The sequence below is a fragment of the Oryzias latipes genome, chromosome 16, assembly GCF_053564925.1.
Source record: "Oryzias latipes strain Hd-rR chromosome 16, Olatipes_Hd-rR_3.1".
Lineage (NCBI taxonomy): Eukaryota > Metazoa > Chordata > Actinopteri > Beloniformes > Adrianichthyidae > Oryzias > Oryzias latipes.
The window spans coordinates 2,260,922-2,283,465 of NC_136252.1; the positions used below are offsets into that span (position 1 = coordinate 2,260,922).

Sequence of the window (22,544 nt, forward strand, 5' to 3'; positions counted from 1 at the left end):
CACTGGGACATAGCAACCCCACCCCCTTCCTTACAGCCCCCCCATTACTGTTGCAACAGAAATGGTGAGCAACATCAGAGCCATCCAGACCAGCAGTAGTCAGACACCAGCTCATCCTCCATCATCAGAAAAATGCCACAAGAACATTTTAAAAACATCAAAGCAGAGATTTTCTTCAGAGTGGCTCTTTAATGTGTTACAGCAAATGGATGCTTTTGGTAAAGAACGTTGGAAATATAACTTTTATATGAACTTAATTCTAAAATGACTGACATAGAACTCTCAGACTGCCTCTCTGGTACTGAACTCTTCCCTCTGCTCCTCTTCCTCCTCCTCCTCCTCCCTCCTCTCATGGGAGTAGTGCTCCAGAGTCTGGTGTCTGTTCCTGGAGGGGGCATCTTTGAAACACAGCCCACAGTCCTCGCACGCGTACAGGAGTCCAGCTTTGTGCCTGCTGCCTCCTTCTCTGGGTGATCTGCCCTCAGCTCCACTGAGAGCGGCGGAGCCCGGAAGAGAGGAGGAACCCGGAGGAGCCGGTGTGTGGGAGGCCGGGTCTGGACGGTTATGTGAGGTCCTCGGGCGCCCAGGGGAACAAGCTGCCTCCCCGGTGTGCTCCTCAGTCAAGCCGTGGACCGTCCGATAGTGGAAGCGAATCCCAGAGTGGTTGGAAAAGCCTTTTCCGCAGAGGCTGCAGAGGAAGGGTCTCTCTCCTGTGTGAATGCGGACGTGGATCTTCAGAGCTCCTGACTGGGTGAAGCACTTTCCACAGTGGCCGCAGCGGTAGGGCTTCTCCCCCGTGTGGATTCTCTGGTGGGCCCGGACGCCTGCCAGATTGGGGAACCCCCTATCGCAGAAGCTGCATGCATACGGCCTTTCACCCGTGTGGGTCCGCCTGTGGATTTTCAGGGCCCCCGACTGACTGAAGCCTTTCCCGCAGTCGGGGCAGCTGTAGGGCCGAGCCCCCGTGTGCACGTTGAGGTGGATGCGCAGGTTGCTGTGGGAGTTGAAGGCCCTCCCACACTCCGTACAAAGGAAGCCGTGCGGCTTGTGGGCATGCTCCGCGCGCTGGTGCTGCAGCAGCTGTGACGGCCTGGAAAAAGAGGCCATGCAGTGCATGCAGGGATGCGGCAGCAGAGGCCGCCGCCCCCTCGCCTCTTGCTCCTCCGCCTGTTTGTGCCGGGGGGGCCCGAAGGAACAGGGGCAGGACAAACAGCTGAGGGGAGCCGAAAGCTGAGGACATGGCAGGCAGGATGTCAAGGCACAGTGGTGGTGATGGAAATGATGATGGGTGTGAGAAAAAGGGGGGTCTGTGCCTTCCTGACTCCCCAGAACCTGGGAGCAGGTCCTCAGGCCTTGATGGCAGCAGAAACACGGAAACACGGAGAGTTGGGATAAAGAGCACGGGGGGGCCCTGGAAGGAGGAGTGTTGGAGCTTTGCTGCTCGCTCCCAGTTCTGTCAGCGTCCTCCACCTGCGGTGGGCTGCTCCGCCTGGACTTCAGCTCTGAGCTGCTGCTGCTGCCAGCGGGAACGGTGGTGTCCGGTGAGCACATGCTGCTGGGGTCTTTGGGCTGGCAGGCTGACTCTGACTGCAATGCCTGCAGGGGGCAGACGGCCTCACAGGACGACGCAGAGCTGGAATATGGGCAGCTGGGACACGTGCAGGTGTGATGCAAATCTGCCAAACAAATAGAAAGAAACAGCAAAAAATATGCTATAAAGATATTTATCTATTAAGCTAAATTGTTGTACTTTCAATTAACTCCTTAAAGGTAAGAGAAAGCTAATTAATGCCAAAAGATTAGGTTGCAAGAGCTGCTAGAATAACTCATAAAAATGTAACTGATCAAAGCAAAAGATTTTCATAAAAATACTGCAAAGTATTTGGGAATTTTGGTTGTTTTTTGCGTCTCACATCACCTGGAATGAATAAAGGAAAATGACTGTTTGGCTTTAGCCTCGTCATCCGACAGCACTCAGTCTCCATCTGAACATAAAAAGGTCTTACATTTTTATTTTGATCCTTTTTACTTGTAGTTTCCTTTTTCGGTACATCTTGTGTTTGTTATGCTGTTGACATTTGGATAGAATAGAAATTCTATTCTATAGAGTCTCAGTCCAGTCATCTTTAAATCTATTGTAAAAATATCCCCAGTGGTCTTTTAATTATGATGATGTTATTTTTAGCCTAAATCAAATATTGATATTATGTTTCTTATTTAATATGATCTGCTTTTGCATGTTTTATTTAAAAGGTAACTTAAAAGTAATACCTGTAATGCATTACAATTCCCAGAGTCATTCTTTAAGAAAAGGGATTACTTTTAAACAAAAAGTAATCTGTAATGTATCACAGTTGGGAGGTCAGTAGCACAACACTGGCTTTCATCAAGTACAATAAGGGTTTTTGTTTAATTTTATTTTTCATTCTAATACTAACCATGAGGTAGTTTAGTATTTCAAAAACCATCAAAATGACCCAAAACAAAGTGAATCTATGGACGTTTTCAGACTGATCCACTTCACTTTCCGTCCATCTTTACCTACACCGTTTACCGTTCCAGGTTCCACCTACCCTCCCTTCCCGCGTTCGGGCCTCTCCTCAGCGGCTGGAGCCGTGCTAGCGGCCCGGCCTCCCGTGCTCCCGGGCCGGCCCCCCTCCTGTCCGGCGCCGCTCTGAAGGGCTGGATCGGTTCGACCGAGGCCGCCTGCTTCAGCCCCAGAGCCGCGGCCCCCCACGCAGCGCTCCGCGCGTCCATCTGGCCCTTAGGGGGGGCTCCGGATGAGAGGAGGTCCCCGATGAACTGATGCATGTCCGCCCAGGAACACGGAGCCTGCTGCGGGGGCACAGAGGGGGTGAGAAGCGAGGCCGCGTGCGCGAACCTCCCGCCGCTCCGTGCGCGTTACAGCGACAGACTCCCACTTACCAGGTCTTTGTCCATGGAGGCAGAAACGACGCGTCACTCTGCCGGTTTCACGAGAAACGACGTTTTAAGACAACGGAGACCATTTAGAGACACGTGTCACTACATGTTTATACATCCCGGCTTAACACGACCGATATACATGCACGAAAAACACATTTATTTATGTACACACTCCTCAGTTCAAATAAACCGTCAACATTTTTTTATTTCCGGGTTATTGAAACCACGTGACAATATTTCCCATTTTAACCCTTACCTTCAAAAATAGATGACGTGATGACGTCATCCAGCAAACCTCAACCTTTGTGTTTTTTATTGATTTTATCACAAATGAACTTTACTGTCTGTTTTTAAAAAAATGTAAAACATTCAAACAAATTGAAACGTATCTCAGTAACATCTCCAAAAGTGTTCATCAGAAAGCTTTATGTTTATATGAAAGTTGTAGAAACCGGAATGTTTTTATGTTAAATGCATGTAATATGTATTCTCCCCTGGCATATCTATTTTGTAAAATCGTGTTTTGTATTGTACTTCCGTTTTGTATAATAAAGTTTTTTTTTTTAAAGTAAAACATTTCACTAGTTATATGTTCATTTTTGGTTCAGGAAATTAATTTAGACAAGTCTTATCCAAAAAAGTATGCAGAGTATTATGTTTCTTTATGGAAAAAAAAAATTTAAAACACAAAAATTAAAAATTAAAACACATCCTAAACTAAATGACAGCATGAAATTAAGGAAGGACTTAATTTTTTAAACAGAACATTGACTTATGTGAGTTACTGGACCTCGATAGGTTTGAGGCTAAGGAAGCGGATAACCTCAGCTTTAGGTTCCAAAAACAGAGGAAGGTTAAGTTGCCATAGGATAGACCCAAGAAATTAGGTTGAATAAAGTAATTCTAATTTTAAGTTGTGTGACTACATGGAGTATCATGTTTTTAAAAATACATAACGGTTTCTGAAAATGTAAACATTTCCATTATTTTGGATAATAGTGATATTGCAAATAGAAAAAATCTAAAACTATTTCAGTTTTAGTTTTGAAATCTCATCAGACTTTTCCCAGGAACAACTAATAAAGAAGTTATTTAAAGATCCATTCTAATGAAAACTATGTTTGGTGGTTTCAACATGATCTTGTGGCATTTTTCTGATGGACATATAGAAAGAAAATTAAGCTTAAAATGGCATTTTTGAGTAATTCCTTATTGAAATTGTGAATCAGTAGCAGACAAAAAAATGGCATTAAAAAAAGGTTGATGCAGAAGTTACGCTGGGCGGAGCCTCAAGCTTCCTGCTCCGCTCTATTCTGATGCATCACTTTGGACAAATGGATCCATGAACGTCTTTATTTTCTGGAATCTGGATCTAAACTGTACGGCTGGATAGCTCAGATATTGCCTCCATTTCTGCTGCACCAGTAATGCTAGGTTGGGGGTGGAAGGGGCTATAGGCTAGCTGGAGACAGAGAGCTCTCAGTAGAAGGAAGGGGGGCACCAATCTTTTGCGGCACCAGTCCCACCCAAAGCTCAGAGGTGAACTTCTGATGAACTCCAGCTTCTCTGCAGAAACTAGGTCCAAGAAAACAACACAGGTTGATTTGATTCATCTAAAAAAAGGCATAGTCTTAATTAAAAGACTGCTGGGAATACTTTTAAAATAGTTTAACAGATAAATAAAGCCATTTTAGCAAACCTCTGTAGAAAAGGTTTTCATTTGGTTTTAGTTTTCTTCCAAGAAATGTCCACACGTGTGCTTTCTCCGGATAAATATTTATTGGCCTCAAGAAAACAGACATCATTGCAGAAAAGTGTAAACTCCAGGAACCAATGTTTTAAATGTTTATAGAAAACAAGAAAAAAACCTCAACACATCCAAAAGGACAGAGGGTTTTGTTTCACGTACCAGGAAAGCATGGAAGGAAGGTTAGTTATTGCAGAGATCCCACACACACTGCATAGTCTTTTCAGTTTAGAAAGTTCAGAATGAAAAATGGAATGTTTGATATTCACAGAAGAACAATCCTAAATATGTTCAGGTCCAATAATTTAACAGTCTATCCATGCTAGTGTCAAAAGGAGGGCTAAAAATACTTAGCTTTTAACGGAAACTGTGTAAAAAGGATTTGTTAATATAACAAATGGACACAATCCCAAAGACAAGTCAACAAATGTAGTGCATTTGTGAATGGAGCTTCCATGACGACTTTGACCTGAAGGACTGGTAATGTGCTTCATCTTCATCATCAGTAGTGGCTGTGTAACATCAGTGCCATTTTTGGTTTGTGTGCTTATTGCAAACTAAAGTTCTTCTCACTCCTGCTCCTTCTTTATGCATCCGGGTCCTTTTTGAATTCGTCCTTCAGCCGCATGTCTTCCAGCTGGCTGCAGCGGGTCGATGAGGCACCAGGATGGAGATGGGACTGGTCTTCTCTCTTAACATCTCCTCCTGGTCCAGGGAAAGCGGTTCTGGCATTAAGAAGCGACAGAACTATGGGGTACCTTTGAAGGCGCTTCGCTTCAGAACACGGGTCCATCTTTTTTCCGTCTATTTCAACTTGATGGCTGTTAGGTTCTTTAAATTCTGGCCTTTCAGGACAGATGGACTGCCCTGAGACTTCACATTCCTCCGGCTCACTTTTAACTGGAAGGAGAGGAACACCGGAGAGCTGCAGCTCAGTCGAGTTGCGCTTTTTGGACAAATCCAGAGGGGCCGTTTCATCGTCCTTGATGTCCATTATCTGCTCAAATGGAGAGTTTGGCTGCACTCTGAGGGCTGCTTTCACGCCCAAAAGTTCAGCTTGAGAAACCGGCGAGGGAGATGCTTGAGGCAGAGTCTGTATTGGTTCAAATGACAGTGTCTGAGGGATGGAAGGGAGGGGCAGCTCGTTGGTTTGACAGACGGGTAGAAACAAGACGAGGTTTGCACCGGGAGGCGGCTGCTTGTCCAGAGTGAGCCTCCAAAGCCCATCAGAGGAGTTAGGAGTGTGGGATTCTGGGATATGCTTGGACGCAGGATCAGGAGCGCCGGCTGATTTAGAAAGCAGCTTCTTTTTCTCACAAAGAGACTTTGTGTGCTTCTTGGTGGCACTCTGAAACAAACAAAATACATGAAACTGCATTGCTTTAGAATAAAGTCAGGAGAGGTTTGCACACCATCCTGCATGCACCACCTTATCTCTGGTAGAAAAGACAGAAGAGTAGTTGAAAAGTAACTACCATATTTTTCTAAGTAAAAGTCACGCTTTCTGGTCGGGGGTGCAACTTGTGTCATTATTAGAACTAAATGGGCTCATGTGTTTGTTACTTTCCCACTAGAGGGCGCTGTAGGTGTGGGTGTCGGTATTTGCCACTCAGAGTAACGCTGGGTTTGGTGGAATTGTTCCTCTTTGTGCCTTCAAGCCTCAAATCTGTTTAGCTGGAGTAAACTAATGCTAGCCATTTTTTTACTTAACTAAAAGTGACAATAAATAAATAATTTTTTTGTTAAATCTGCCAGCATGGCATGCATGATGCACTAAAACAATGAAACGCTCCTAACTCACCGAAGCCTGCGAGGTTTTCCCGCATGTTTTCAGGTGGCCGTCGTAATTCTGCTGATGGGGGAAGCCCAGCCCACACGCCTGACAGAAACACGGCGACTGGCCGGCGTGGCCCCCCATGTGGGACATCAACAGTAAGGCAGACCTGAACCCTTTCCCACATTCAGCACACTTCAGCACCCTCTGGTGAGCGCCGGCGTGCTTCTTCAGCTCTTCTGACGTGTCAAATCTCTGCCCGCACTCCAAACACCGGATCTCGTCTGTTTTCTGGTTGGGCTCCTGGTGTCCCCAGCAGCCCGTGTCCTTTTTGTGCTGCTGGAAATCCTCCTGGTTAAGGAACTTCCTCAGACACGCCACACAGTGGATACGCTGGGGTTCACACTTGTGCTGGCGGTACAGCTTTGCCAGACGGAAGTGGCAGCGGCAGCGAACACAGGTGTAGGGCAGCAGGCCCAGGTGTGAGAAGCTGTGTTTTAGCAGGGCGTTCCTCTTGGTGAAGGTCTCGGAGCAGTCCGTGCATTTGAAGTTGTGAAGGCACCTCTTCTTCATGTGACGCGCCAGCGACTTTTCTGAAGGGAAGTTGCGGCCACACACTTCACACAGGATGTTGACCATGCACTTGTGCAGCTCCACATGCTTTTCACACGCGCTCAGAGAGGTAAAGACGCGCTTGCACAGGTCACACTCGTAAAAGACGTCCTCCAGGTGGGCTGCTGACAGGTGGCTGTTGAGAAGGTCCTGGGAGCTGAAGCCAGTCAAGCAGATGCGACACCAGTGGCACTCCGCCTTGGTCTTGGCATGCGTGCGCAGGTGCAAGCGGTAGCTGTAGATCTGACAAAAGCGTTTCCCACACTCCGCACAGCAGTATGGGCGTGCCCCCGTGTGCAGATTCATGTGGTCCTGGAGCTTGAACTTGGAGGACAGCTGGAGATTGCAGACCGTGCAGTGGAAATTACTGGAATGACTCACATCTGGGGAAAAAAGAAAAGACAATACTGTATCAGAAGCTGTTATTGGTGTTTTAACATGTTCTTGTGATGAAAGAAAGAAAATTAAGTTGTTTTTCTGAGTATTTCTGTATTCAAATAGTAAATCAGAAGCAGATGAAAAAGATACTATTGGAAAGAGATCGTATTTGTGATGTAGAGAATATGCATAACCCCCTTATGATAAGTAATAACAAGGACCCGATTACGTCGCCCGGATTGGCGTCACCGGGGCCCCGCTCTGGAGCCAGGCCCAGGGTCGGGGCTCGCAGGCGAGCGCCTGGTGGCCGGGGCTCTTCCCACGGGCCCCGGTCGGGCACAGCCCGAAGGAGCGACGTGGGACCACTCTCCCATGGGCCCACCACCCGTAGGAGACCTCAAAAGGGGCCGGTGCAATGTGGTTTGGGTGGCAGTCGAGGGCGGGTGCCTCGGCGGCCCAAACCCCGATCATGGAACCTGGCTTTTGGGACATGGAATGTCACCTCTCTGGGAGGGAAGGAGCCTGAGCTGGTGCGAGAGGTTGAGAGATACCGTCTAGATATAGTCGGGCTCACCTCCACACATGGCCTGGGCTCTGAAACTCAGTCCTTAGAGAGGGGTTGGACTCTCTACCACTCTGGAGTTGCCCGAGGTGAGAGGCGGCGGGCTGGCGTGGGCTTACTCGTGAGCCCCCAGCTCAGCCGCCAAGTGTTGGAGTTCACACCGGTGGACGAGAGGGTCATGTCCCTCCGCCTCCGGGTGGGGGACAGGTCTCTAACTGTGGTTTCGGCTTACGGGCCGAACAGCAGTTCGGAGTACCAGGCCTTCTTGGTGTCTCTCGAAAGGGTACTGGAAAGTGCCCCAAAGGGGGACTCCATTGTCTTCCTGGGGGACTTCAATGCCCACGTGGGCAATGACAGTGGCACCTGGAGAGGTGTGATTGGTAGGAACGGCCCCCCTGATCTGAACCCGAGTGGTGTTTTGTTATTGGACTTCTGTGCTCGTCATAGTTTGTCCATAACGAACACCATGTTCGAGCACACGGGTGTCCATCAATACACCTGGCATCAGGACACCCTAGGCAGGAGGTCAATGATCGACTTCGTAGTTGTTTTAGGCGACCTTCGGCCCTGTGTCTTGGACACTCGGTTGAAGAGAGGGGCGGAACTGTCCACCGATCACTACCTGGTGGTGAGTTGGATTCGCTGGCGGGGAAGGAGGCCGGAAAGACTTGGAAGACCCAAACGTACTGTGAGGGTCTTCTGGGAACGTCTGGCTGAGCCCTCCGTCAGGGAAGTCTTTAACTCCTACATCCGGGAGAACTTCAAGCAGGTACCGAGGGAGGCTGGGGACATTGAGTCCGAGTGGACCATGTTTTTCCACCTCCATTGTCTCTGCTGCTGCTCGGAGCTGTGGTCACAAGGTCTCTGGTGCCTGTCGCGGCGGTAACCCCCGAACCCGGTGGTGGACACCGGAAGTAAGGGATGCCGTCAAGCTGAAGAAGGAGTCCTACCAGGCCTGGCTGGCCTGCGGGACTCTAGAGGCAGCTGACAGGTACCGGCAGTCTAAGCGAGCTGCGGCCCGGACTGTTGCGGAGGCGAAAACTCGGTACTGGGAGGAGTTCGGTGAGGCCATGGAGAAGGACTATCGGTTGGCCTCGAAGAAATTCTGGCAAACCATCCGACAACTCAGGAGGGGAAAGCAGTTCTCCACAGGCACCGTTTTCAGTGCAGGTGAGGAGCTGTTGACTTCGACTGGGGACATTGTCGGGCGGTGGAAGGAGTACTTCGAGGATCTCCTCAATCCCACTGACACGCCTTCTTTTGAAGAAGCGGAGAGTGAGGACATTGGGGTGGGGCTGTCTATTACCCGGGCTGAAGTCACTGAGGTAGTCAACGAGCTCCTCGGTGGCAAGGCCCCGGGGGTGGATGAAGTCCGCCCTGAGCACCTCAAGTCTCTGGATGCTGTGGGAGTGTCTTGGCTGACACGTCTCTGCAGCATCGCGTGGCGGTCGGGAACCGTACCACTGGACTGGCAGACAGGGGTGGTGGTTCCCCTCTTTAAGAAGGGGGACCGGAGGGTGTGTTCCAACCATAGGGGAATTACACTCCTCAGCCTCCCTGGGAAAGTCTATGCCAGGGTACTGGAGAGGAGAGTCCGTCCGATAGTCGAACCTCGGATTCAGGAACAACAGTGCGGTTTCCGTCCTGGTCGTGGAACAGTGGACCAGCTCTACACCCTATCTAGGGTGCTGGAGGGATTGTGGGAGTTCGCTCATCCAGTCCATATGTGTTTTGTGGATTTGGAGAAGGCGTTCGACCGCGTCCCCCGTGGCATCCTGTGGGGGGTGCTCTGGGAGTATGGGGTCCGGGGAGCCTTACTGAGGGCTGTCCGGTCTCTGTATGACCTGAGTAGGAGCTTGGTTCGCATAGCCGGCAGTAAGTCAGACCTGTTCCCGGTCCACGTTGGACTCCGGCAGGGCTGCCCTTTATCACCGGTTCTGTTCATTGTTTTTATGGACAGAATTTCTAGGCGCAGCCAAGGGCCAGAAGGGATCTGGTTTGGGGACCACAGGATTTCCTCTCTGCTTTTTGCAGATGATGTTGTCCTGTTGGCTTCATCGAACCGGGACCTCCAGCGTGCATTGGGGCGGTTTGCGGCCGAGTGTGAAGCGGCTGGGATGAGGGTCAGCAATCTAAATCTAAATCTGAGGCCATGGTCCTTGACCGGAGAAAGGTAGTTTGCCATCTCTCGGTCGGTGGAGTGTCCTTGCCCCAGGTGGAGGAGTTTAAATACCTTGGGGTCTTGTTCACGAGTGAGGGAAGATCGGAGCGTGAGATTGACAGGCGGATCGGAGCGGCGTCCGTAGTTATGCGGTCGCTCTATCGGTCCGTTGTGGTGAAGAGAGAGCTGAGCCGAAAAGCAAAGCTCTCAATTTACCGGTCGATCTACGTTCCAATACTCACCTATGGTCATGAGCTATGGGTCATGACCGAAAGAACGAGGTCCCGAATACAAACGGCTGAAATGAGCTTCCTCCGTAGGGTGGCTGGGCGCTCCCTTAGAGATAGGGTGAGAAGCTCGGTCACCCGCGGGGAGCTCGGAGTAGAACCGCTTCTCCTCCACATCGAAAGGAGCCAGCTGAGGTGGCTCGGGCATCTAGTCCGGATGCCCCCTGGACGCCTCCCTGGAGAGGTGTTCCGGGCATGTCCCACTGGGCGGAGGCCCCGGGGAAGACCCAGGACACGCTGGAGAGACTACGTCTCTCGGCTGGCCTGGGAACGCCTCGGGGTCCCCCCAGAGGAGCTGGAGGAAGTGGCTGGGGTGAGGGAAGTCTGGGCATCTCTGCTCAGTCTGCTGCCCCCGCGACCCGGTCCCGGATAAGCGGAGGAAGATGGATGGAGAATATGCAGGTGAGCCACAAGCTCCCTGCTCTGCTCCATTCTGATGCATCCAGCTGGAGACAAATAGATCCATGAACGTCTTTGTTTTCCTCGTCTGAGCTGGAATCTGGATCAGAACTGTGGGGCTGGATGGCTCACATATTACTTACCATTTTTGTTGCATCAGTTATGTTAGCCAGGGGTTGTGAGGGGCTCTAAGCGAGTGGGAGAACATGTAAACGTATGACTGACAAGAAGTTGGGGCAGGATTGCTCTGTGCCAACGGTCACGCCCACAACCCAGAGTGGAATTTCTAATGAACTACTGCTACTCTGCAGAAACTATGTCCTGGAAAACAACACAAGTAATTAGATTTTAGCTAAAAACGTCATAATTCTAATTAAAAAACTCTTTTACAAAATATCAAAATATGATCAGAGTGGAACTTTAACCTTATAATTAGAAATGAATATAACCCAACAAACAACCATCAATATGTTTTTGATAAAACAGCTTCAAACTGACAACATTTAGACCTGAAAATGTACTAAATAGGTCTAGATCACAGGTATCAAACTTGCGGCCCGCGGTAGTTGGGGGCGTTACTGGGCATTGACAGGGCTTGAAGCAGGGAAACATTTAGAGCAGGAAACCTGACACCCCTACCCCCCCACCCCCACCCCCAACCACTTTAAGGAGTTCCTTACTGTCCTTTTTAGAAAGGGTCTATTTCATGTCCATCCATTCATCTTCCTCCACTTATCCAAGGTCCGGGTCGTAGGAGCAGCAGTCTAAGCAGAGATGCCCAGACTTCCCTCGCCCCGGCCACTTCCTCCAGCTCCTCTGGGGAAACACCGAGGCGTTCCCAGGCCAGCCCCGTCCTGGGTCTTCCCCGGGGCCTCCGCCCAGTGGGACATACCCAAAACACCTTCCCAGGGAGTAGTCCAGGAAGCATCCGGACTAGATGCCCAAGCCACCTCAACTGGCTCCTTTCAATGTGGAGGAGAAGCGGTTCTACAACGAGCTCTCCGCGGGTGATCAAACTTCTCACCATATCTCTAAGGGAGCGCCCAGCCACCCTACGGAGGAAGCTCATTTCAGCCGCTTGTATTCGGGACCTGGTTCTATCTGTCAGGACCCAGATCTCATGACCATAGGTGAGTGTTGGAATGAAGATCGACCGGTAAATTGAGAGCTTTGCTTTTTGGCTCAGCTCTCTCTTCACCACAACGGACCGATACAGTGACGGCATAACTACGGACGCCGCTCCGATCCACCTGTTAATCTCCCTCACTCGTGAACAAGACTCCAAGATATTTAAACTCCTCCACCAGGGCAGGGGCACTTCACCCACCGAGAGATGGCAAACTACCTTTCAAACTACTATCCAGAGACTTAAGGTACTTAGGGTGGACTTTGTCCACTCCCAGAGCCTTGCCACTGAGGAACTCATTGACTACCTCACTGACTTCAGCTTGGGTGATAGACAGCCTCACCCCGAAGTCCTTCAAGGCCAACCGATAGTCCTTTCTCCATGGCCTCACCGAACTCCACCCAGGACCGAGTTTTTGCCTCCACAACAGTCTGGGCTGCAGCTCGCTTAGATTGTACCTGTCGGCTGCCTCTGGAGTCCCACAAGCCAGCCAGGCCTGGTAGGAGTCTTTCTTCAGCTAGACGGTATCCCTTTTTATTTATTTATTTGTCAATATTATTGGTTTTACATTATTCTATTTTCTCTTTTGTTTACTGCTACGGTAATACACCAATGACCCACTTCTGGGATCAATAAAGTACTTTTCATTCTGATTACTTCCGGTGTCCACCACCGGGTTTGGGGGTTACCGCCTCGACAGGCACCAGAGACCGTGTGACCACAGCTCCGAGCAGCAGCAGAGACAATGGAGGTGGAAAACATGGTCCACTCGGACTCAATCTCCAAACCTCCCTCTGTACCTGTTTGAAGTTCTCCCGGATGTGGGAGTTAAAGACTTCCCTAACGGAGGGCTCAGCCAGACGTTCCCAGCAGACCCTCACAGTACGTTTGGGTCTTCCAAGTCTTTCCGGCCTCCTTCCCTGCCAGTGAATCCACTCACCACCAGATAGTGATCAGTCGACAGCCCTGCCCCTCTATTTACCAGAGTGTCCAAGACACAAGGTCATCTGAAACAACTACAAAGTCGATCATTGACCTCCTGCCTAGGGTGTCCTGATGCCAGGTGTATTGATGGACACCCTTGTGCTCGAACATGGTGTTCGTTATGGACAAACTATGACGAGCACAGAAGTCCAATAACAAAACACCACTCAGGTTCAGATCAGGGGGGGCATTCCTACCAATCACGCCCCTCCATAACCCTCTCGTCCACTGGGGTGAACTCCAACACTTGGCGGCTGAGATGGGGGCTCACGAGTAAGCCCACACCAGCCCGCCGCCTCTCACCTTGAGCAACTCCAGAGTGGTAGAGAGTTCAACCCCTCTCTAAGGACTGAGTTTCTGAGCCCAGGCTATGAGTGGAGGTGAGCCCAACTATATTTAAAAGGTCTCTCAACCTCTCGCACCAGCTCAGGCTCCAGAGAGGTGACGTTCCATGTTCCAAAAGCCAAGTTCCATGACTGGGGTTTGGGCCGCCGAGGCACCCGCCTTCGACTACCACCCAAACCCATGTCGCTCCTTCGGGCTGAGCCCGACCGTGGCCAGTGTGAAGACCCCTGGTCACCAGGCCCTCGCCTGGGGGCCCCAACCCTAGGCCTGGCTCCAGAGTGGGGTCCCGGTGACGCCAATCCAGGCAACGTAATTGAGTCCTTGATTTTTCTTGTCATCAGAGAATTCTGAACCACTCTTTAACTCGTCACCCAGGATCTGTCTGTTATTGGAGACCCGACCAAGGGCTTTAGCCTTGGTATGAGCTATGTTATTATATCTTTTATAGTTATTTTAATGTTTTGAAATGTATGTAGCCTATTTTTTTAATCAATAGGTATTTTAATTGATCACTTTAACTACAAAAACCATCAAGACACCGTTTCCCACAATGCATTGGTTTGTAGTCATGCAGGCGCTCGCAGTCAGCGCAGAACTAAATTTCCAGCTGCGTTTGATGGGTTGGCGCCTTGCTTGCACCCCTTTTCTCGCTATATTTTGTGATGATTGACAGGTGACATTGGAGCAAAAACATAGGTTGCACACCAGGTGATCTGTGCAGCGTTTTGTCCACCTGGGTGATCTCAAACACGCTTATTGTGCATCTTGGCTGCCCTTATTTGGTGTTGCCAACATGAATTTCCATCAGTTTTTGAGCCTCTCTTTGATCTCAGGTATCTGTAACGATTGTTCTGATCTCCAGTGAACAGCACCCGGTCTTTTATAAACCACAGTTTGAATTCAACTATGAAAATATAGGAGTGGCTGACTGGCTACTATAAAATGACTTGTGACCGGGGTTAAATGTGTAGAAGTCATAAGAAAGAAAATTTTAAAAAATGATTACTGAATTTTTTTTCTCTTACAGATATGCGTTTTAAAGAGCAAACTTAAAAAAACATTCAACACAGACTCAAAATTGGAGCACATATTCTCTGACTTCTCCATCTTCAATTTCAATAAGTCCAAGTCCAGTCCAGATTTCCTGTCAATCATCTTCATCCACACTGAGGGTCTCAGCTATTTGGGAGGAAGTGCTGCCAAGTGTCCAGCAGTGAGAAGAAGACAAGAGAGGCCGTGTTCAGAAGAACCATTGAATGATTTACAGGACTGTAGAATTGGAGTCTTCTTTTGTGTTTAATAGTTATATTAAACAGTGTTAACTGAACTGTGTTAATAAGGATGTTTAAATTAGAAAACAGTAGATATAGAAGACTAAATAAACAGAAACATATTACTGATTTACTTGTTGATTTTTTATTTAGATTTTATTTGTTGAGAGTTTTATACGTAAATTTTGTACAGAAAAAAGTTAATATTAGAGTATAGTATAGTACATGTTCCATGTATTTTTACTACCAAAGAAGGGATGTACCCGAGGAAGATACACACAACTTGTTTCCACCAGGGTCCTTGTTCATCTTATTTCATGTTATAAAATATAGTAAAAAGTCTGAGAAGGTTGGATTTTTTACATTTTCTGATTCAAACTGGCATTGGCTCTCAGATACTAACACGTGTCACGTGTGTGCACGCGCTGCAGTTCCGGCCCAGCCTCAGCCAGGCCCTGCCTTCAGTGGCCCCCAGGTAAATTGAGTTTAAGACCCCTGGTCAACAAAACTTTTTGTGATGATTAACTCTGAAGCCATCCCTGTGTAACAGGTGTAGATTTGTTTAGGTTGATGTTATTGACCAGCACAAGTGATGGAAATTCATGATGGCCACACGTTAAATGTGCAGCAACATGCACATTGCTCGCACGTATTTTAAGTGCATCCAAGCATGGATTTTAAAAACAAGCTTAGAGTTAAAGTACCATTATCTGTCAGGCACCTAGGAGTGTGAAATGCGTATCAGCATTTGATCCATCCCCTGGAGGAGCGGTAAGCCGCAGAAACAGCCGCCCTCAGGCACTATTTGGTGGTTTAACCCTAACCTGCAACTCTAACCGTAACCCTAACCCTAACCCTTCCTCTGGGTCTGTGCGGCTGAGAAAAGGGTTCAGGGCTGGACGCACGGATTTGGAAAATGACGTGTGACAACATTTGGGGTGACAAGTGTGTCAAAAATACAACAGAAATGGTCTGTTCTGTCAAGTTATTACCATTGCTGAGCTCTTCTTCTTCCTCGTTATCTTCATCATCCAGCTCCTCCTCCTCGTACATGTCTGACACTTCACTGTCGTCAGACTCATCCTCAGCCTCCGGCGCCTCCGTGGATTCCTCCTGCGTGGATTTCTCGTCAGCTGCCTCCCCGCCGTCCTGCTCCCCGGTGGTCCTCTGGGAGGGGTCCTGGGCACCTCCCTCTTCCTCCTCCTCGGCATCTCCAGCGGAGGAACCGTTGACGCTCTGGTCCTCCTGAAGACCCGGGGATCTTCTTGCCCGCTTGAGGGCAGATGTTTCTGACAGACGGGGTGACATTCTGCTTCGACTGACGTCAGAGGGCAGTTTCACCGCCTCCCCCTCCCGACCAGCTTTCGGTCCTCTCCGTTTCAGCGGGGCTGCGGGTGAGGAGGGGGAGGATGGGAGCAACCGGGCAGACCGTCTCAGGGAGGTCTGCTCCGGTAGCAGGACGTCCGGGAGTCCCCGTTCTGTCAGCCGGATGCCCTTCGTGGACATGACTGCTGGCTGAGGACGACAGTTATGACACGCGCAGGTGTTCAGCGTCAGCTAATTGCCACGTACAACATTCACAAGTGATAGTAAATATTTGCGCTCACTGCTCTGGTGACTACATCCGCATTCCTGCTCTCCGTCCTGTTCAAACTTTGGTGATGCCTTCACCTGCAGCGACACACCTTCAGGTCTGCTGGAGCCGAGACGAGAGCTTGAGGACGTTTACGCTCAACTGGACGGTTTTTACTGGAGAAAAGGGCTTTTTTATGCATATATGATACTTAAACCCTACGAGAACACGTGTTTGCTTATAGTTTGAAATAATAAACTAAAATCAACTACAGAGCAGGTTAGCAACCCTCGGTTCTTTCGATGGCAAATCCAAGACTGGTAGAAACAACAAAAGGCAAATGTAAAACGGCGGCTGCAGAGTCTGAGGACACCTAGCGTCTGGGGGTGGTATTACACATCGGCGCTCTGAACTGGTTTCACTTTTGCAGGATTTCAAGTGTGACAAAAGCAATTTAAATATCCATTAAAAATGTTTAAATAAGGTACTTTCTACAAGGCGAATGATAAAATTAACTTTAATGCGGTATAAACGAAGTTAAAATACTCAAGTGATGACAGTAAAGGCCACGTAAATAAAAACTGTATAATCCTTATACAAGCTACAAGAATATGGGTTCTCTACCAATCGAAACACAATTTACGATATTTACATATTAAAATAAGTTTAGCTTTTTTCTTAAATAAAAAGCCGTTTCCAGTGTTTATAAACATTTTACCTTCTGCATTTTTTTTCCATTGACTCACGAGAAGAGAAGATTCGTGACGATGCTTTTTTCGTCCCTCATGATAACAAGATTTATTACTGTTTTTACAGTGTTCACAAACATTGCAGTGAAAAACCAACCCGATGAGTGGAAAAAAAGGACTTTACACGCTTCCTTCTGGAGTTAAGGTCATAAAAGAGGATAGCAAGTGAAACACTAGCTTAGAAGAGAAAAACTTTCAAGAATCACTTTGAACCTAAAAACAAATCAAATTTTCAATGGATCATTTCTGTCCACAAGCTAACCAGCCAAAATCACTTCTGAATTACTTCATTGTTTAAAATGTTTTCCTATGTTATTTAATTTATGAAGCAACGTAACAAAAACAAACATAACCAGGAAGCTGTACACATCTCTTTGAAGAAACTGTCTAAATAATCCAAACATATCTACTCAGCATCTAATAGACTTTAGCCATCTTTTCTGGGGAACTGTTCTGTTTCAACCACAAAGTACAACACACACTAATTTAAAAAAAAGAAAAAGAAATTGTTTAATTTTTTTACAAATGATCTATTCATGACAAAATGTGGGTTTAAACACTTGATTAGTCAATTCATGAGGCATCTGTACAAAAACTCAATGATCAATCCAACAATCTGCTAAAACTGGATTCTCCAGAAACATCTTGACTACAGAGTCTCTTCAGTTTAAAAGAAAGAAAAAGAGGGGAGACACCTTGATGCTAAAAGATTGGAGGAAGAAAAAAGCCTTTCCTGCAGATCCCAGCGTCTAAATTATCTCTTGGTACTTGGGTTTTCAGCTTCTTCCTCTGGGTGGCTCTTCTGGTGAGCTTTTAAGGTGCGCTCACGGCTGAAGCTCTTTCCGCAGGTCGGACAGGAGAAGCGGCCCACGGCGTGCGCCCGGGACATGTGGGCGTCCAGCTGTTCAGGCCGAGCGAAGCTCTCCTCACATTCCTCACAGGGGTGGGCTTTCCGGGGGGCGTGTTTCTCTTTCTTGTGAGCGCGGAGCTGAACCAAGCCGGGGAAAGTGAGTTCACAGTCAGGACAGGGGTGCTGACGGGCAGGAGCGGCGTCGCCTTTAGGTTTCTTCTCGTTCGTCGAGGCTTGGCCGTCTTCTTCAGAACTTTTCTTATCTTCCGTTTCGGTTTTTAGCACGGCTTTAGGCGGACGGCCTCGTTTTGCTATGCCCGCTTTTCCCTTTTCTTCTGCAGGGGCAGCTGCCGCCTCTGGTGTACTGCTGGCCTTCTCCTCCGCCTCCTCTGGCACTTTAGACTCCTCCTTCTTTTTTCGCTTCCCTTTCACTTCGCCGCTGGCCGGATCCTCCACTTTGGCGGGTCTCCCGCGTTTCTTGACTGGGGAAGCACTGCCATTGCACTGTTGCCCTTCGGGGTACTTCTCCTGGTGTGCTAGGAGCTCGGCTTCAGCCTCAAAGCCCTGACCGCATTTCTTACAGCAATGCGTTTTGGTGGAATCCTCTGGCAGCTCCGCCGCCTCCACGTCTGGGCGAGGATGTTGGGTCAACCGATGAGCTCGCAGCAATCCGGCACTACGGAAAGTTTCATCGCAATCTTTACAACACAGCTGTCTCTCTGGACACACTTGTCTTCTATGGGATGTGAGCTGAAAAAGTGAAATAAATAAAAAAAGAATACAGGAATAATGAGTGTAACCGAAGATCTATTCTACAAAAACAAAGCAGGAGCTGTCAGGATAATGTGCTCTGGCCTAAATGACAGGTTCTCACCTCAGAGAAGGTTTTAAAGCTCTCCTTGCAGTGAACACATTTAAAGGGCTTGTCGTCTTTGCTGTGCGTCGGCTGATGTTGTGTTAGTTCCTCTGATGACTGAAATGTGCGGTCGCACACGTAACACGTAAACAGTGTGTTTCCCTGTGAAAAACATGAGAGAGTGCCAATTAAAAGACAATAAAGAAAAACAAGAAGCTAAATCAATACATTTAGTGGTTTTAACTTGTGTAGCATAATATTTTGATGTTTTAACTTAAAACAAAAACACACTTCTTGTATATAATATGTATGAGCCGAATTTCCAAATATTTAACATCACAGTAAATCAAGAAAACAGGAAGTTTAAAAAAAGTAGACTGTCGTAAAATAAAAATTAAAAAAGCATTTAATTGTAAGACTTTAAAAATATGAACTAAATATAAATGGGGGGAAGGAATAACTTTAAAGACCCACTCAGTAGAACATAAAACCTTCAAATGTCATTTCTGAGTATTTGTTGATAGTGCATCAGCAGCAGAGGAAACATTTTAAATTAAAATGTCTGGTCTGAGCTGAATCTGGATCTCAACTGTTCGGCTGCATCGCTCCAATACTGCTCACCATTTCTGTTAGGTTGGGGGTGTGAGGGGCTGTAAGCTAGTGGGGGGGGGGGGGGGGGCATGTAAACAGATGGATGATGGTAAGGGGGTGGCACCACAATCGCCCCGCCCACAACTCAGGCAAAATTCAAATGAACTCCTGCCGCTCAGCAGAAACCATGTCCCAGAAAATGTCTTTATGCCTGAAACAGCATAAGCTAAATGAAAAGACCACTGGGGACGTGTTTCCAATAGATGACACATGATGGAGGGGGGGTCTGTGGGGGGGTGAGTACCTGCTGCAGCTGCTGCTTGTATTCCTCTCGGTGGCTCTTCTTCATGTGCCTCTCCTTGGCTTTGGCGTTGCAGAACGTGATAAAGCACTGAAAACACTGCAGGTTTTCATGTTGATCTGTGAATAAAGGATCAGATTCAGGCCTCGTTGGTGACCCAAAGCCAAGCAGACAGCAGCAGCATCGCTTACAAGGCTGAACAGAAGGAGGTGGGGGTCCGTTGTAGGCGGTGGGTCTGTACGGCTGTGCGGGCTTCTGTGCGGGGGCTTCAGGAGGAGGGTCCGGCACGGCCCGGCCCATCACGATGTCCTCTATGTTTAAGATATCAGACTCCATACTGCGATGCTCTGCGACTGAAAATGAAAACTTAACGGGTTGGTTTCATTTAAGAAAGTCAGACACTCAGTTTGACGAACAGCGCCTGTTGTCGCGGTGATCCAAACACCTCATTATAGACCATTACAGCATTAAACCCTCAAATTAATACTAAGAAGTTTACACAAATATATATTTGACAACAGAAAACAAAGCAAGAGACTCGATGATAGCTCCACGACTCCATCAAAACAAGTCTGAAGTTTTAGCTCAAGGTCTCGCTCAGAACGTGAAGGCCGCCTGCTAAGCTAACTAGCTCACCGCTACACAAACAAGTGCTAAATATTAAGTTTCCCGCGTAAACCACACAGACAAAAATGGTAATATGTAGAAGCATTTACTTTGCATTCATATTTGATTGACTTTCATTTATTCTGCCGCAGCTAACACCATAAATCAACTAGCATGCTTTTTGAGCGGGCTAACGTTAGCTAGCTTCCCACCGTTTAGCGCTAAAAACACCGATGCCATTCTAGAGGAGCTTCGTCATTCATCTGTTCAGACTAAGTTTGATCCACTCACCTTGAGGCTAAGCGCAGCTTCTGACTACGAAAAACAGCTGCGGTCCTCGCCGTGATCGCAAAACTATCAGAATAATAGAATCGAAGTGGGCATCCGTTACCTGCTGACCGCTCTTTCAGGGAGTTAGACTGAAAGAGTTGTCCCTAGACATAGAACCAAAAGATCGACAACTTCCTGGATGGAGGGGGGACTAGTCAAGATGGCGGGGGTTTGTGCTGCTTTCTGTCAAGTGTATGTTTTTATTTTCACATAAAAACCTACAATCGTCATATAATACACGGGAATGGCTTTACTGTTCTTGTTAAGAAGCAGTTTTACTCTTCTTGGGGGGGGGGGGGGGGGGGGGGTCATGCTTTCTGAAAAACAGAGCACTGGACAAAAACTCTCTCATCGTTACCATAAAGTAACGGGTATTTTTTCGTGCACGTTAACTGTTATAAGTAATGGTAAAAATCGGAAGCACTTTAATGACAAAAGTAAAAGAAAACTGAAAAATAGGTAGTCTTCGTAGCATGAACATTCTATGTAACGTGGTTCTATGTCGTGTTTATCACGTGACCAGAAAGAACTTTTTAAAATTATGTTGATGATTTTAATATTTACTTAAAACTGCTTGATCAAAGGTAATGACATAATTTGCTTGAAATTGAGTTAAAACATGATTTTACTTTTTCTAATAAAAGAAAATAAAAACAGAAAAAGGTATTTTTAAATAAAAGAACAAACAGTTTAATAAGCACCTGTGTCAATGAATCTAACACAAGGCATTTTTAACACAATCCTTCAACAATTAGGCAATTTTCTTTAGATTTAAATGAAATGTTGTTTCTACTTTTTTGCCTGTAAAAGTCCTAAAACTAACAATTCGTAAAAATTGGTTTTATAACAATTATGTAAGTCGTTGAAACACAAGAAAACTAGAAAAATGTGTTTAAAGAAATGTTTTTAAATATGCATTAAAAAGTAATGTTTTTTGTTTTTTTTGCAAAAAACACATCGACATCGAAACTTTTTCTTTTCTTGATTTTAAAACTTTTTTTCCTAAATCTGGGAAAAGTCTTGAACTTTCCGTCTCAAATGGTTGAAACGTTTAAACTTTCCAAAGGAGAAGCCAACAGCAAAGCATTTGTTCACCGGAATCCATACAGAGCGATCCAAAGTGCCTCCAAGCACAAACAGAACATTAAAACATGTTGACAAAGATTACACATAAATCACCGGATGAAGCTCGCCGAGGCCCCTGGGATTCAAACCCGGGTCTGCCATGCCCCAGTCCTACATCAGCCAACAGAGCCATCCAGCTGCTATTACACACACATCTGCACTATTCTTATTTAATATTATTCTAAAAGTCATGATTACACATAAACCAGTATAATTATTCATTTTAAAATAAGATCAAATGAGTAGAGTGCAGATTAAAGGTTTTCAGACACTGATTTAAACAATATAACATTCAGCCTGAACAAGACATTTTTTTACTAAAAGCATATCCAACATCAGAAAAACTGTTCCAGATTTTAGATGCACAAAACTTAAACAAATGATTTAGCCCTGGTTCTGAGCACCAGCAGATCTGTCCTTCTAAGAGTATTTAGTGAGACCCAAATATCAGAGATGCATTGTACTTTAGTGTTAAGCCGTGGAGGGACCTAAACACAAGTCGAGTTGTTTTAAAGTTTATTCTATGTGCAACAGAAAGCAAAGACTGAGGACAGGACTGATGTGGTCGGACGTCCTGGTTTTACTCATGTTGTAGAGGTTGATCCATCCATTCTTCCCTCTTCTAAACCCGTCTAATCTGAATTTAATGTTGAAGGTTTTCTTTAAGAATATTAAGTATATTATTCGTCTTAAAAAATCCATATAGTATTCTGAAGCTTTGATGCAATTTCAATACGGTCTGCCTCACTTCCAGGGACTGCATGATTCTGAACCAACAGCAAAACAGCTCACCAAGGTGGAAAGATTTCATGTAATCCATGGACACCAGTGAAGATCACAAACCATTGAAGAAAAAAGGTTCAGAGCACTGTCTAGTGGGTCTAGATGACCCAACTCCCAATGGTAAAGTGCCTAGGATAGCACAAGGGTTACATTCATGGAGGTTTCATTCTTTCCATTCGAGATGATTTTCCGCTGCTCCTCCCGTTCTC

General features: G+C 47.0%; 3 protein-coding genes across 4 annotated transcripts; all 3 read right to left on the bottom strand.

Annotated features, from left to right (window-relative positions):
• Positions 1 to 169: 169 nt before the first annotated feature.
• On the bottom strand, positions 170 to 3,145 carry LOC101163399 (uncharacterized). The gene is made up of 3 exons (XM_023964370.2): positions 2,926 to 3,145; positions 2,574 to 2,835; positions 170 to 1,676 (listed from the first exon to the last, which is right to left on the bottom strand). The coding sequence occupies exons 1-3, from the start codon at positions 2,938 to 2,940 to the stop codon at positions 283 to 285; spliced, it is 1,671 nt and encodes a 556-aa protein (XP_023820138.1). The 5' UTR covers positions 2,941 to 3,145; the 3' UTR covers positions 170 to 282.
• A 1,537-nt stretch (positions 3,146 to 4,682) lies between these two features.
• wu:fe05a04 (uncharacterized) lies at positions 4,683 to 16,542 on the bottom strand. The gene is made up of 4 exons (XM_004086672.5): positions 16,179 to 16,542; positions 15,564 to 16,086; positions 6,474 to 7,441; positions 4,683 to 6,020 (listed from the first exon to the last, which is right to left on the bottom strand). Exons 2-4 carry the CDS (start codon positions 16,075 to 16,077, stop codon positions 5,259 to 5,261), a joined length of 2,244 nt encoding a protein of 747 aa, XP_004086720.1. The 5' UTR covers positions 16,078 to 16,086; positions 16,179 to 16,542; the 3' UTR covers positions 4,683 to 5,258.
• A 373-nt stretch (positions 16,543 to 16,915) lies between these two features.
• On the bottom strand, positions 16,916 to 20,601 carry znf576.2 (zinc finger protein 576, tandem duplicate 2). Of its 2 annotated transcripts, none has more exons than XM_020701859.3 (5): positions 20,489 to 20,601; positions 19,683 to 19,844; positions 19,495 to 19,610; positions 18,618 to 18,761; positions 16,916 to 18,493 (listed from the first exon to the last, which is right to left on the bottom strand). In XM_020701859.3, exons 2-5 carry the CDS (start codon positions 19,825 to 19,827, stop codon positions 17,648 to 17,650), a joined length of 1,251 nt encoding a protein of 416 aa, XP_020557518.1. In that variant the 5' UTR covers positions 19,828 to 19,844; positions 20,489 to 20,601; the 3' UTR covers positions 16,916 to 17,647. The 2 variants fall into 2 exon arrangements, with proteins under 2 accessions (XP_020557518.1, XP_004086695.1); XM_004086647.5 differs by having other exon boundaries at positions 20,389 to 20,563.
• Between the last annotated feature and the right edge of the window lie 1,943 nt (positions 20,602 to 22,544).

Coding starts and splice junctions, on each gene's coding strand:
- wu:fe05a04 (XM_004086672.5), bottom strand. CDS start 16,077: ATGTCCACGAAGGGCATCCGGCTGACAGAACGGGGACTCCCGGACGTC. Junction 7,442..15,563: donor AGAAGAAGAGCTCAGCAATG/GTAATAACTTGA, acceptor TTTTTTCCCCAG/ATGTGAGTCATTCCAGTAAT. Junction 6,021..6,473: donor GGAAAACCTCGCAGGCTTCG/GTGAGTTAGGAG, acceptor TGTTTGTTTCAG/AGTGCCACCAAGAAGCACAC.
- LOC101163399 (XM_023964370.2), bottom strand. Junction 1,677..2,573: donor CCCGAACGCGGGAAGGGAGG/GTAGGTGGAACC, acceptor TTTGTTTGGCAG/ATTTGCATCACACCTGCACG.
- znf576.2 (XM_020701859.3), bottom strand. CDS start 19,827: ATGGAGTCTGATATCTTAAACATAGAGGACATCGTGATGGGCCGGGCC. Junction 18,762..19,494: donor ACAAGCAGCAGCTGCAGCAG/GTACTCACCCCC, acceptor TGTTTTTCACAG/GGAAACACACTGTTTACGTG. Junction 18,494..18,617: donor GCTTTAAAACCTTCTCTGAG/GTGAGAACCTGT, acceptor TCACTTTTTCAG/CTCACATCCCATAGAAGACA.